At 37.7% G+C, this 14,589-nt stretch overlaps 1 protein-coding gene across 4 annotated transcripts in view; it reads left to right on the forward strand.

Annotated features, from left to right (window-relative positions):
- ITGB1 (integrin subunit beta 1) overlaps positions 1 to 14,589 on the forward strand; it is a 60,495-nt gene that overhangs the window by 32,456 nt on the left and 13,450 nt on the right. For all 4 annotated transcript variants that reach the window (XM_058436559.1, XM_032143838.2, XM_058436558.1 and 1 more), the window contains exons 6-11: positions 1,912 to 2,150; positions 4,274 to 4,429; positions 5,272 to 5,367; positions 5,666 to 5,755; positions 7,927 to 8,067; positions 8,227 to 8,426. In XM_058436559.1, the coding sequence (XP_058292542.1) occupies positions 1,912 to 2,150; positions 4,274 to 4,429; positions 5,272 to 5,367; positions 5,666 to 5,755; positions 7,927 to 8,067; positions 8,227 to 8,426 (922 nt within the window). The remainder of the gene's footprint in view (positions 1 to 1,911; positions 2,151 to 4,273; positions 4,430 to 5,271; positions 5,368 to 5,665; positions 5,756 to 7,926; positions 8,068 to 8,226; positions 8,427 to 14,589) is intronic.

Here is a 14,589-nt window from a genome sequence, read left to right on the forward strand (position 1 = left end):
ATTTTCTTCCTTTGTTACTCACAACATACTTGTGAGATAAACAGGCCAGTTTTTTAGCCTTTTCTGAGTGGAAGTTGATGTTCCAGTCACACGTTTAATAATCTTTTCTGCCACCTTGTTCCTCTGTCACTGGATGCTACTGTTTGACACAGATTGTACCTCATAGATAATGACTTGCATGCTTATTTTCACACTAACTTGATCATTTATCTTATGACTTATTTTTATTTTAAGAGTTTCACTCTTGTTGCCCAGGCTGGAGTGCAGTGGCGTGATCTCGGCTCACTGCAACCTCCGCTTCCCGGGTTCAAGTGATTCTCCTGCTGCAGCCTCCCGAGTAGCTGGGGTTACAGGCATCTGCCACCACGCCCAACTAATTTTTTGTATTTTTAGTAGAGATGGGGTTTCACCATGTTGGCCAGGCTGGTCTCGAACTCCTGACCTCAGGTAATCCAGCTGCCTTGGCCTCCCAGAGTGTTGGGACTACAGGCGTGAGCCACCACTCCTGGCCCTTCTGACTTATTTTATAAACATGTGTTGAGTACCCACATTTTATCTAATTACTAATTAGTATGTCTGCACCTGCCTATACAGCCTGATCTCGCCTTAGACCTGGATTTTTCATATGATGATGATCTGCTTTCCAAACCTTATTTTTCCCATTTCATGCATCCCCAGCTTAACCTCTTTTTTGCCTGCTTCTCTCCATTCCTGTTGCTGCAGAGGTTTAGCAACAGAATATTAGAAAGTTTTGACAGTTATGAGGCCTAAGAGCTGCCTTTCAAAAATTAGCCCTATTTTGGTGGAAACATTAAAAAATAGCACTTGCTTAAAATGTTCTTTTATTCTGCAAGCATAATTCAAGGACCATGGCATTAGGGAGCTTCTACCAAATTGGTCTTTTTTAAAATGGCCAGAATTCTAGAATATTTATTTATTCATTTGTTCAGCATGTCATTATTGAGAGCTGGTGTGCCAAGAAAATGAATGTGAGTTATTTTTAAAGTAGGGAGGCAAGATAAAAAGATTGACTTAGGTCTTAGTCCATTTGTGCTGCTTTAAGAAAATACTATATACTGGGTGGCTTATGAAAAACAGAAATTTGTTTCTCACAGCTCTGGAGGTGAGAAGTCTAAGACCCAGGCAGATTGAGCATCTGGTGAGGGCCCTCTTCTGGGTTCTTAGATGATACCTTCTTGCCATGTACTCACATAGCAGCAGAGGGACAGCAGCTCTCTGGGGCTTCTTTGATGAGGTCACTGTAGGAGTCTATTCTTATGTTGCTATAAAGACATATCTGAGACTGGGTAATTTATGAAGAAAAGAGATTTAATTGGTTTATGGTCCCGCAGGCTCTACAGGAAGCATGGCGCTAGCATCAGCAAGGCCTCTGGGGAGGCCTCAGGAAGCTTTCAATCATGGCAGAAGGCCAAGTGGGGAGCAGGCTTCTCACATGGTGGGAGCAGGAGCAAGAGGTGGGGGGAGGTGCCACACAATTTTAAATAACAGATCTCATGAGAACTCACTCACTATGGTCAGAATAGCACCAAGCCATGAGGGATTGATCTGCCCCCATGATCCAAATACCTCCCACCAGGCCGTACCTTCAACATTGGGGATCACATTTTAACATGAGACTTGGGCGGGGACGAATACCCAAACTGTATCAGTCACTAATCCCATTCATGAGGGCTCTGCCCTCATGATCTAATCACCTTCCAAAGGAACCACTTCCTAATACCATCATGTTGGAAATTAGGTTTTCAATGTAGGAATTTTGGGGTAACACAGACATTCAGTCCATAGTAACCTACATTTGGTAACATAGATGAATTTTTTAAACAATGCAAGTCTCTGTCTTTCCATCTATCCATCCATTCATTCATTTATGTATCATTTTTTTCTTTACAGGATTTGGCTCATTTGTGGAAAAGACCGTGATGCCTTACATTAGCACAACACCAGCTAAGCTCAGGAACCCTTGCACAAGTGAACAGAACTGCACCAGCCCATTTAGCTACAAAAATGTACTCAGTCTTACTAATAAAGGAGAAGTATTTAATGAACTTGTTGGAAAACAGCGCATATCTGGAAATTTGGATTCTCCAGAAGGTGGTTTCGATGCCATCATGCAAGTTGCAGTTTGTGGAGTAAGCGCATTCATTTCCTATGAGGGGTATTGTTTCTATTATGTGTGTGAATTTTAAGTGTGATTTTACTATGTTAATAGAAAAATTTACCTTAATTTTTTGATTATCTTAGGGAAGTAATTTAAGTAAACCCTTAAATTGCCTCTATACATAAAGTGCCTTTATAAAAGCATATTTAATCTTTATGCAAACCACACAGTTAGTTTATCATTGCAGGTTTTTAAAAGACAGAATGCTAACCATTTGAAACAGTGGGGCATCCTCTCTGTACTGTAGCTGGTGGTGGTCTGGATTTTAGAAAAGCCTATGTGTCCTAACTTTCTGGCTTTGTACCAGGGATAGAATTGATGTTATTATCTGAGGCATCACCAGGAACCTTGAAATTGCTCAAAGGGAGAGTATCTTGTATCATTTTCCTTTGGTCAGTTTTCTTCTCACTGTTTTTGAAAGACGCATCTTTCTCTTGTGTCTTAGTAATTCAAAAAGAAAGAACTTTTTAAGCTCTAGTTTTTAAGCTATATGAATAGATGTATTTTGAGAAGTGATACAATATTTCTAATTTTAATTGTAAGATTTTCAGTAGCAAGCCCATCCCTATTGGATCAATAATTGGTATTTTATGATCCATGTAGCAGCTACATATTTTGAAATGACACTTTAATGATGTGGCTGAGGCTGAAACTAGAAAACATTGTCAGGTCAAGTTTGTCTTGTGTACCTACTCTTGTCTCATTTTTGTTCCGTCCAGTGCCCCCATTCTGTAGATGACCTTCTTTGATTTTAGAGGCCTCTTAATGGTTATTTTTCAGTCAATTTGCTAAGGTGCTAATTGATGCCCAAAATAATAAGTGAAGGAATATGGATAGTAATTAAGAATTTTTCTATCACCACTGATGCTGGGCAATTTACTTAGCCTCTCCAGGGCTGTTTTCTTCTCTTTAAGAAAGGATGTTAATAATAGTATCTACCTCATAGGGCTCTTGCGAAGTTAAAATGCATCCGTCTGTATAAAGTACCAATGAGCATTCAGCAAATACTAATTCCTATATTGTTATTACTTTCAACTTTTTACTAGAGTGTTTGCAATTTAAGGTTAGTCCCTGCTGTTACAGCCAAAGCAAGTAGCATTCCAGGTAGTGCTAGCCTTACACCTCTTTTCTTACTAGCTATTGATGTGTGAACCTGTTAGCAGCTCGTTGTGGGGAGGGCATTCTCTGGGCTGCCTCTAACTAGGTCTTAACCTGTGGGATTAAACAAGCCATAGCACCCTTGGTTGTGGCTATTTTTCTGTGTTGGTCATGCTGATCCACTCTTCTAGATGCAAAAGAATCAGACACTCCACTTTTGAAAGCTTGCCAGTATTAATAAATGTGATTCCCACCTTAAAGGATTTTACAGTCTTATGAAGATCTAAACAGACGTATTAAATAAATTAACTAAAGCAAGTAAATTCCTATAGTCCTATGATTTTATAATTATAAATTACCATAGTGACAAGAAGATTTTACGATTACTTTAGATTCTTTATTGGAAAGGGCAGGAATAAAGCAAATGAGCACATAAACAGTACTGATTGAGGAGTTAGAATGGGTGAAATTATCCTTAAACAAGATAATTATTTCTGTTATAAACAAAGGAAATCTCATATGGTGAGCTGATAAAGGTGTGTGGCATAGAACATAGAGCAGAGATGGGTGGATGGGGACAAGACAGCAGCAGTGGAGTAAAGTAAGGATAGGCTCAGACACTTTCATTTATTCAGCAAATGCCCATTGAGTGCTCACTGCTTGCCAAGCAGTGTGCTGGCTTGCTGGCTGCTGGAGATATGATAATAAGCAGAACTAAACCAAACCAAACAAACAGACAAAAAACAATTTTTTAAAAAGAACTGAGAGATTGAGAGAGATGGATGGTCAGGCAAGATATGGTTTTACATGGGATGGAAGAGCTTCATTCAGCGGGCTTTGTGCATTTCTCAGCAAGATAATTAGCATTGTATAAAGAGAAGACACAGAAAATACAGGATTAGGTTAAAAATACATGGTGGCCTGTATGAAAATTAAAGGATTTTTGTTGAATTACCGTGAATAGTGTTTTAAAATGGAAATCCTTTTCTTTTCAAGTCACTGATTGGCTGGAGGAATGTTACACGGCTGCTGGTGTTTTCCACGGATGCTGGGTTTCACTTTGCTGGAGATGGGAAACTTGGTGGCATTGTTTTACCAAATGATGGACAATGTCACCTGGAAAATAATATGTACACAATGAGCCATTATTATGTAAGTGCTTAGTTCCTTACACAGTGAATGTGTTTATGTTGGATTTTAATGTTTAATACTAAGAGCTTGTGAGTGACTGGCTTGGGGTTTCTCAGGGTTTGAGGTTTTGCTGTTTTGGTAAGCAGGGGTCCTGACTGAAAGTTCAGGAAAGCTAGTGTTGCTGTTTGTGAAGATGCAGCTTTGTATTTGCTTCCTTCTGCTCAGACAAGGGCCTCACTGGGGTGGGAAAGGGATGCCCAGATGCCACTTTCACTCTTTGCTTCAACTCCCCGCCCACAGCATTTGGTAACACAGTCAGTACTATTTCTAAATAAATAATTTATCTAGTCTCATACTCTGTCTTATACGATTTTTAAAAGCAGTCACTCTGCCTTTATTGAAAATAAATATTTGCAAAGCATTCAAATTCTAGAAGAAATCCAAATGGTAAATCTTGGTCTTTTTCTTGAGTTGTAGATAATAGAATATTTAATTACTGACTATTCTTTAATTTCATTGTCCTTATATTTAATATACATAGATAATCTTACTATTTAAAACCTTTTAAATATGGAATTTTTTGTTCGTACATGAAAGTAAAGAGGATTAGCAATTCATGTATACACACGACTCACTTCAGCAGTTTATATTTGATACTGTTATTTGAAAGCAGTCTTGTAATCTAGTTATATGTATGCAACTAGATGTAATCTAGCTATATATGGATTATATATGTAATCTAGTTATCTAAAGCAGTCTTGTAATCGAGTTATGCATAATCTTGCATGTATGACCAGATTGAAAAATTAGAAGAGATTATAAGGGTGTATTTACATACTAAATTATATTACTTGATTTCTTAGGATTATCCTTCTATTGCTCACCTTGTCCAGAAACTGAGTGAAAATAATATTCAGACGATTTTTGCAGTTACTGAAGAATTTCAGCCTGTTTACAAGGTAAATGTGTGAGATAAAAAGAACAAAATTCTAAACACTTTTGGTTGAGTTGTTAGAGACAAATCATGTCTGAATTGAAATGTGGGAAAATGCCACCAGATAGGCAAACCGAATTTTACAGAAGTGGTTTATATTAATTTTTAATCACATATTATAAAACTGGTTTCTAGGTTTGACTCCTAAAGTTAGTTAGGAGGAAACATGGAAACTGGCATTTAAAGATAAAAGTTGCTCAGTGGATGCTAATTGGTTGAATGAATAGTAGTTGTATTTTACGTGTTTTATCTTTTAATTGCAGGAGCTGAAAAACTTGATCCCTAAGTCAGCAGTAGGAACATTATCTGCAAATTCTAGCAATGTAATTCAGTTGATCATTGATGCATACAATGTGAGTACATCTTAAATAAGATCAGTTTTGGACAATACCCTGTTGAGAATACTTTGTTCAAAGAAAGTAAAACTTCCTTCATACACACTTTAGTGAGCCCAAAGTACTACAAAAAAACTTAAATTCTGTATCTAGAGGAAAAACTTTATACATATTATTGTCTTACAAAAGCAAGATTCATAGCCTAAACAGTGAAAATGTGATAAAGGCGTGTGGGGAGTATTTCCAAATAACTGTTTGTTTATCATTAAGGAATAGATCTCCTTGTTAGAAAGCAATTGTAAAACATAACTTACATTTAAACTTACAGGATTTCTCCAATCTTTTTCCTCCCCAAAATATCCTTTATAGAGTCATCTATTCTAATGAATTGTGCTAGAAAATTTTTTTTTGCCAATTCTTCTCTTCCCATATATTCAGAGGATATAGGTTTCTATTTCAGGAGGTACACACACACTCATATATACATATACCATAAAATATATAAAAATGTAAATATACGTGTGATTTGCCTATTTCAAAAAGATTTATAGTGTTGTTTTCCCCTCACAGATGGGAGGAAGTTGAATTGAAATTAAAGAGGAATTGGCTTATCCTTTTTTTTTTTTTTTTTGAGACAGAGTCTCGCTCTGTCGCCCAGGCTGGAGTGCAGTGGCGCAATCTCAGCTCACTGCAAGCTCCGCCTCCCGGGTTCACACCATTCTCCTGCCTCACCCTCTCCGAGTAGCTGGGACTACAGGCACCCGCCACCACGCCTGGCTAATTTTTTTTTGTATTTTTAGTAGAGACGGGGTTTTACCGTGGTCTCGATCTTCTGACCTTGTGATCCACCCGCCTCGGCCTCTCAAAGTGCTGGGATTACAAGCGTGAGCCACCGCGCCCGGCCTGGCTTATCCTTTTTGAGCATAATTCAGTGTACTTTAATCACACCGAGTTAGCCTTAATTAATAATCATTTAAATAATCTGAAGGCAATTGTAATATTATGGTAACCCTTGTGTGCCTCGTGCACCACTTTCAGCCCCCATCCCCCTAACCCTTTGGCAGCTTTAATTTTAGACATTTTTACTTCATGTCATGGGGGTACCATAATGCTTTGGAAAGGCCAGCCCACCATATGAGGCTTCCTTTTTTTATGGGGGTACCATAATGGTTTGGAAAGGCCTGATTTGGTGGGGTTTTTATAAAGGTTTTTAAGATTTTACTTGTTCCACAACTTTTCTCATTCTCCCTTGTCTTAGATAATTTTCCTAACTCCTGTCCTTTCAGGGGTGTGAACAAGAGATAGCTTGCCATTGCACCCTTCTCCATTTGTCCTGAATAGTCTCATACGTTAAACAAGCCCTGGCTTGAGTCCTTCCTTCTTGGGGCATTTTGTTTTTTTGTTTGTTTGTTTTTTGGCTGGGCTACAATGGTTCCTTAAGCAAATTTGTTCCTAGACTGCATAGTTGATTGTTTACCCTAGTCCTAGTTAGCTAGAGAGGTAGGACTACAGAAATGCCATTTTGCCGATGAGGAAGACAGCATTTAATTTCGTTTTCTTTCTTTTTTTTTTTTTTTTTTTAAAATGGAGTTGCACTCTGTTGCCCAGGCTGGAGTGCAGTGGCGTGATTCTTGGCTCACTGCAAGCCCTGCCTCCTAGGTTCAGGCGATTCTTCTGTCTCAGCCTCCCGAGTAGCTGGGATTACAGGTGCATGCTGCCATGCCCGGATATTTTTTTTTTTTTTTTTTTTTTTTGTATTTTAGCAGAGACGGGTTTCACTGTGTTGGCCAGGCTGGTCTCCAACTCCTGAGCTCAGGCAGTCCACCTGCCTCGGCCTCCCAAAGTGCTGGGATTACAGGCGTGAGCTACCATGCCCGGCCTATTCCACATTCTTAAGACTCCTCCTAATTAGTAACAGCCCTCTGCACTGTGTTATCCTGAGTATTTTAACTCAGTGGTTAAAACAGGAATATTCTTTTCAATTGTATGTTTTATTTTAAAGATTGGATCCTTATTAATTAAAACCTGTTTCTCTGGCCTCTGTGTTTTCTAGTTACTCAATTGGATTTGGCTTGTAAATATTTTATTGAAATATATTTTTTTCTGAACAGTTTATTTATCCATTGGTTTTATGCATTCAAGTAGCATTTTGTTTGACTTTTCCTGTGTATAATTAGGCGTTCTTTTAGTCCCTTTCCTCAGAAGTCATTTTGGAAAACGGCAAATTGTCAGAAGGAGTAACAATAAGTTACAAATCTTACTGCAAGAATGGGGTGAATGGAACAGGGGAAAATGGAAGAAAATGTTCCAATATTTCCATTGGAGATGAGGTAAGTTGTATAAAGCATTTTCATAGAAAACATTGGTTATTTATAAGCAAATTTAGTTTATACTTTGAGAAACATTAAAATAAGTGAGCAACTTTTTGAAATGTTTTTTAGTAGATTTAAATTGCTTAGTTGGTTGTTAATCTTTTTTTTCCCTTCAAGGTTCAATTTGAAATTAGCATAACTTCAAATAAGTGTCCAAAAAAGGATTCTGACAGCTTTAAAATTAGGCCTCTGGGCTTTACGGAGGAAGTAGAGGTTATTCTTCAGTACATCTGTGAATGTGAATGCCAAAGCGAAGGCATCCCTGAAAGTCCCAAGTGTCATGAAGGAAACGGGACATTTGAGTGTGGCGCGTGCAGGTAAGCTGGGTGTTGTCAGACAATGACAGAGCTACATTGGTTTAGAGAGTATAGGCAGGTCATATTTTGGGACATCCAGAGAATATCTCTCTATTTGGAGCAAATTATTTTTTCCAACCACGGTTGCTCACCGCAAGATCAGTTTGATGATCTTTTGTGTGATATTTATAGAAAGTTCCTTCCTGCCTTTTTTTCTTAAAGTGATTACTCTTTAAAATAAAAGATTTTATAGCCATGAAAGAAGTATATTCAACAAATTGTTAAGGTAGCGTTTCTCTCATGTGAGAGGAATCTGAATTTTCTAGAACAAAATAAGCTTGTGTAAAATATGTTTATAGGAAAATGTTTTGGAAAAACATCAAACCGATGATGGCGATTCATCTGGGAAATGGAATTATGAAGCAATAGAAGATGTTTGTCTTGTACTACATGTACTTCTGCACTGTTGGAATAATTTTTTAAAAATATGTGTTGTAAAATACAAAAGAGAAAATAGTATTTTCAGTATGTAGAATCTAATACTAAGAAAACTAACAAAATTACTTCAGATTTTATTTTCACACTGTGGTTACTTTTTGTAATTGAAAATTAAAAACTGAGTATACTTTGAATACAGCTTTCTCCGTAAAAGAATAGGAAGAGGGGAGAGTGTTTAATCCAGTGTCAGTCCCAAATGACTAGGCTTAGAAGGCTGTTGACCATGAAAGAAATACATAGCTGTAGCTCACTATCAATTTTTAATTGTCTGTGCTAAGTAACAATTTAAATGTTAGAGTTTCTTTATCTTCCATGTTGTACATATCCTGTTTTAATCATGCAGGTCCATTTTTAGTGAAATGTCATTTAACCAAAAAGATTATCTTGAAAATACTTTCCCTTTCTTTCCTTTATATTTTTACGAGATACAGAATCAGTACAGTCAGTGTCCATGAGCATTATGTGTTCTAAAAATACACAGGGAACCTGAAAAGTCTGCACATGTAGGGTAAATTTATTTTTAAATAGTATACTAGTTATATTTTAAGTGGTATACACAGTATGTTTTTCTTCAACTTCCATACACTTTTTTGCATGTGTTCATTGTATTTTTTTAGGTTAACAGACCATTGCTTTAAATTTAGACAGTTCACCTGGAATAGTAAATGTAATAGCATACCGTTTGAAAATGTAACTAAACATACTCTTTAAAATTAAGTTTATTCTGCCTTTCCACATGTCATTCACTATTTATTGGTAGATTACATTTTTGTCTTGACCAAAATGGTTACTTTCCTGAAGAAATTTTTTCCCTAGACTCTTGCATATATTCCGTATGAACTTGAGTGGCTGGAATGTACATGTGTGCCTGCGTATATTTGTCCCTGCTTGCACATGTGTGTACACTTTACTACACGACTGTGACTTGTGGCATGAACCTGCCCACCTAATAGATTGGGAGCTTGAAGAGATTTTTTATAGTTTTACTTTCCCAGTTTTTCTCTTTTAAATTATTATTATTATTATTATTTTCCCCTTCAAGATTATTATTATTCTTCTTTTTTATTATACTTTAATTTCTAGGGTACATGTGCACAATGTGCAGGTTTGGTACATATGTATACATGTGACATGTTGGTGTGCTGCACCCATTAACTCGTCATTTACATTAGGTATATCTCCTAATGCTATCCCTCCCCCCTACCCCCACCTCACAACAGGCCCCAGTGTGTGATGTTCCCTACCCTGTGTCCAAGTGTTCTCATTGTTCAATTCTCACCTGTGAGTGAGAACGTGCAGTGTTTGGTTTTCTGTCCTTGCTGTAGTTTTCTCAGAATGATGGTTTCCAGCTTCATCCATGTCCCTACAAAGGACATGAACTCATCCTTTTTTTATGGCTGCATAGTATTCCATGGTGTATATGTGCCACATTTTCTTAATCCAGTCTATCATTGCTGGACATTTGGGTTGGTTCCAAGTCTTTGCTATTGTGAATAGTGCTGCAATAAACATACATGTGCATGTGTCTTTATAGCAGCATGATTTATAATCCTTTGGGTATATACCCAGTAATCAGATGGCTGGGTTAAATGGTATTGCTAGTTCTAGATCCCTGAGGAATCGCCACACTGACTTCCACAATGGTTGAACTAGTTTACAGTCCCACCAACAGTGTAAAAGTGTTCCTATTTCTCCACATCCTCTCCAGCACCTGTTGTTTCCTGACTTTTTAATGATGGCCATTCTAACTGGTGTGAGATGGTATCTCATTGTGGTTTTGATTTGCATTTCTCTGATGGCTAGTGATGATGAGCATTTTTTCATGTGTCTGTTGACTGCATAAATGTCTTCTTTTGAGAAGTGTCTGTTCATATCCGTCTCCCACTTTTGGATGGGTTGTTTGATTTTTTCTTGTAAATTTGTTTAAGTTCTTTGTAGATTCTGGATATCAGCTCTTTGTCAGATGGATAGATTGTAAAAATTTTCTCCCATTCTGTGGGTTGCCTGTTCACTTTAATGGTAGTTTCTTTCACTGTGCAGAAGCTCTTTAGTTGAATTAGATCCCATTTGGCTTTTGTTGCCATTGCTTTTGGTGTTTTATTCATGAAGTCCTTGCCCATACCTATGTCCTGAATGGTATTGCCTAGGTTTTCTTCTAAGCTTTTTATGGTTTTAGGTCTGACATGTAAGTCTTTAATCCATCTTGAATTAATTTTTGTTTAAGGTGTAAGGAAGGGATCCAGTTTCAGCTTTCTACATATGGCTAGCCAGTTTTCCCAGCACCATTTGTTAAATAGAGAATCGTTTCCCCATTTCTTGTTTTTGTCAGGTTTGTCAAAGATCTGATGGTTGTAGATGTGTGGCATTATTTCTGAGGGCTCTGTTCTGTTCCATTGGTCTATGTCTCTGTTTTGGTACCAGTAGCATGCTGTTTTGGTTACTGAATCCTTGTAGTATAGTTTGAAGTCAGGTAGCGTGATGCCTCCAGCTTTGTTCTTTTGGCTTAGGATTGTCTTGGCAATGTGGGCTCTTTTTTGGTTCCCTATGAACTTTAAAGTAGCTTTTTCCAATTCTGTGAAGAAAGTCATTGGTAGCTTGATGGGGATGGCATTGAATCTATAAATTACCTTGGGCAGTATGGCCATTTTCACGATAATGATTATTCCTATCCATGAGCATGGAATGTTCTTCCATTTCTTTGTGTCCTCTTTTATTTCATTGAGCAGTGGTTTGTAGTTCCCCTTGAAGAGGTCCTTCACATCCCTTGTAAGTTGTATTCCTAGGTATTTTATTCTCTTTGTAGCAGTTGTGAATGGGAGTTCACCCATAATTTGGGTCTCTGTCTGTTATTGGTGTACAGGAATGCTTGTGATTTTTGCACATTGATTTTGTATCGTGAGACTTTGCTGAAATTGCTTATCAGCTTAAGGAGATTTTGGGCTGAGATGATGGGGTTTTCTAAATATACAATCATGTCATCTGCAAACAGAGACAATTTGACTTCCTCTTTTCCTAATTGAATACCCTTTATTTCTTTCTCCTGCCTGATTGCCCTGACCAGAATTTCCAACACTATGTTGAATAGGAGTGGTGAGAGAGGGCATCCCTGTCTTGTGCCAGTTTTCAAAGGGAATGCTTCCAGTTTTTGCCTATTCAGTATGATATTGGCTGTGGGCTTGTCATAAATAGCTCTTAGTATTTTGAGATACATCCCATCAATACCTAGTTTATTGTGAGTTTTTAGCATGAAGGGCTGTTGAATTTTGTCGAACACCTTTTCTGCATCTATTGAGATAATCATGTGTTTTTTGTCTCAGGTTCTGTTTATATGATGGATTATGTTTATTGATTTGCCTATGTTCAACCAGCCTTGCATCCCAGGGATGAAGCCAACTTTATCATGGTGAATAAGCTTTTTGATGTGCTGCTGGATTTGGTTTGCCAGTATTTTACTGAGGATTTTTGCATCGATGTTCATCAGGGATATTGGTCTAAAATTCTCTTTCTTTGTTGTGTCTCTGCCAGGCTTTGGTATCAGGATGATGCTGGCCTCATAAAATGAGTGAGGGAGGATTCCCACTTCTTCTATTAATTGGAATAGTTTCAGAAGGAATGGTACCAGCTTCTCTTTGTACCTCTGGTAGAATTCGGCTGTGAATCTGTCTGGTCCTGGACTGTTTTTGGTTGGTAGGCTATTAATTATTGCCTCCATTTCAGAGCCTGTTATTGGTCTATTCAGGGATTCAACTTCTTCCTGGTTTAGTCTTGGGAGGGTGTATGTGTCCTGGAATTTATCTATTTCTTCTAGATTTTCTAGTTAATTTGTGTAGTGGTGTTTATAGTATTCTCTGATGGTAATTTATATTTCTGTGGGATTGGTAGTGATATCCCCTTTATCATTTCTTATTGTGTCTATTTGATTCTTCTCTCTTTTCTTCTTTATTAGTCTTGTTAGCCATCTATCAATTTTGTTGATCTTTTCAAAAAACCAGCTCTTGGATTCATTGATTTTTTTTTTGAAGGGTTTTTTGTGTCTCTATCTCCTTCAGTTCTGCTCTGATCTTAGTTATTTCTTGCCTTCTGCTAGCTTTTGAATGTGTTTGCTCTTGCTTCTCTAGTTCTTTTAATTGTGTTGTTAGGGTGTCAATTTTAGATCTTTCCTGCTTTCTCTTGTGGGCATTTAGTTCTGTAAATTTTCCTCTACACACTGCTTTAAATGTGTCCCAGAGATTCTGGTATGTTGTGTCTTTGTTCTCATTGGTTTCGAAGAACATCTTTATTTCTGCCTTCATTTTGTTATGTATCTAGTAGTCATTCAGGAGCAGTTTGTTTAGTTTCCATGTAGTTTAGCAGTTTTCAGTGAGTTTCTTAATCCTGAGTTCTAGTTTGATTGCACTGTGGTCTGAGAGACAGTTTGTTATCATTTCTGTTCTTTTACATTTGCTGAGGAGAGCTTTACTTCCAACTATGTAGTCAATTTTGGAATAAGTGCGATGTGGTGCTGAGAAGAATGTATCTTCTGTTGTTTGGGGATAGAGACTTCTGTAGATGTCTATTAGGTCCGCTTGGTTCAGAGCTGAGTTCAGTTCCTGGATATCCTTGTTAACTTTCTGTCTCGTTGATCTGTCTAATGTTGACAGTCTAAGTCTCTTTCTAGGTCTGTAAGGGAGTCTAAGTCTCTTTCTAGGTCTGTAAGGACTTGCTTTATGAATCTGGGTGCTCCTGTATTGGGTGCATATATATTTAGGATAGTCAGCTCTTCCTTTTGAATTCATCCCTTTACCATTAAGTAATTGCATTGTTTGTCCCTTTTGATGTTTGTTGGTTTAAAGTCTGTTTTTTCAGAGACAAAGATTGCAACCCGTGCCTTTTTTTGTTTTCCATTTGCTTGGTAGATCTTCCTCCATCCCTTAATTTTGAGCCTGTGTTTGTCTCTGCACGTGAGATGGGTCTCCTGAATACAGCACACTGATGGGTCTTGACTATTTATCCGATTTGCCAGTCTCTGTCTTGTAATTGGAGCGTTTAGCCCATTTACATTTAAGGTTAATATTGTTATGTGTGAGTTGCATGCTGTCATTATGATGTTTGCTGGTTATTTTGTTTGTTAGTTGCAGTTTTTCCTAGCATCGATGGTCTTTTCAATTTGGCATGTTTTTGCAGTGGCTGGTACCAGTTGTTCCTTTCCATGTTGAGTGTTTCCTTCAGGAGCTCTTGTAAGGCAGGCCTAGTGGTGACAGAATCTCTCAGCATTTGCTTGTCCTTAAAGGATTTTATTTCTCCTTCACTTATGAAGCTTGGTTTAGCTGAATATGAAATTCTGGGTTGAAAATTCTTTTCTTTAAGAATGTTGAATATTGGCCCCCACCCTCTTCTGTCTTGTAGGGTTTCTGCTGAGAGATCTGCTGTCAGTCTGATGGGCTTCCCTTTGTGGGTAACCGGTGTTTCTCTCTGGTTGCCCTTAACATTTTTTCCTTCATTTCAACTTTGGTGAATCTGACAATTATGTGTCTTGGAGTTGCTGTTCTCAAGTAGTATCTTTGTGGCGTTCTCTGTATTTCCTGAATTGATTGGGGAAGTTCTCCTGGATAATATCCTAAAGAATGTTTTCCAACTTGGTTCCATTCTCCCCGTCACTTTCAGGTATACCAATCAGACGTAGGTTTGGTCTTTTCACATAGTCCCA

Source organism: Hylobates moloch, unplaced genomic scaffold (assembly GCF_009828535.3).
Source record: "Hylobates moloch isolate HMO894 unplaced genomic scaffold, HMol_V3 SCAFFOLD_3, whole genome shotgun sequence".
NCBI lineage: Eukaryota > Metazoa > Chordata > Mammalia > Primates > Hylobatidae > Hylobates > Hylobates moloch.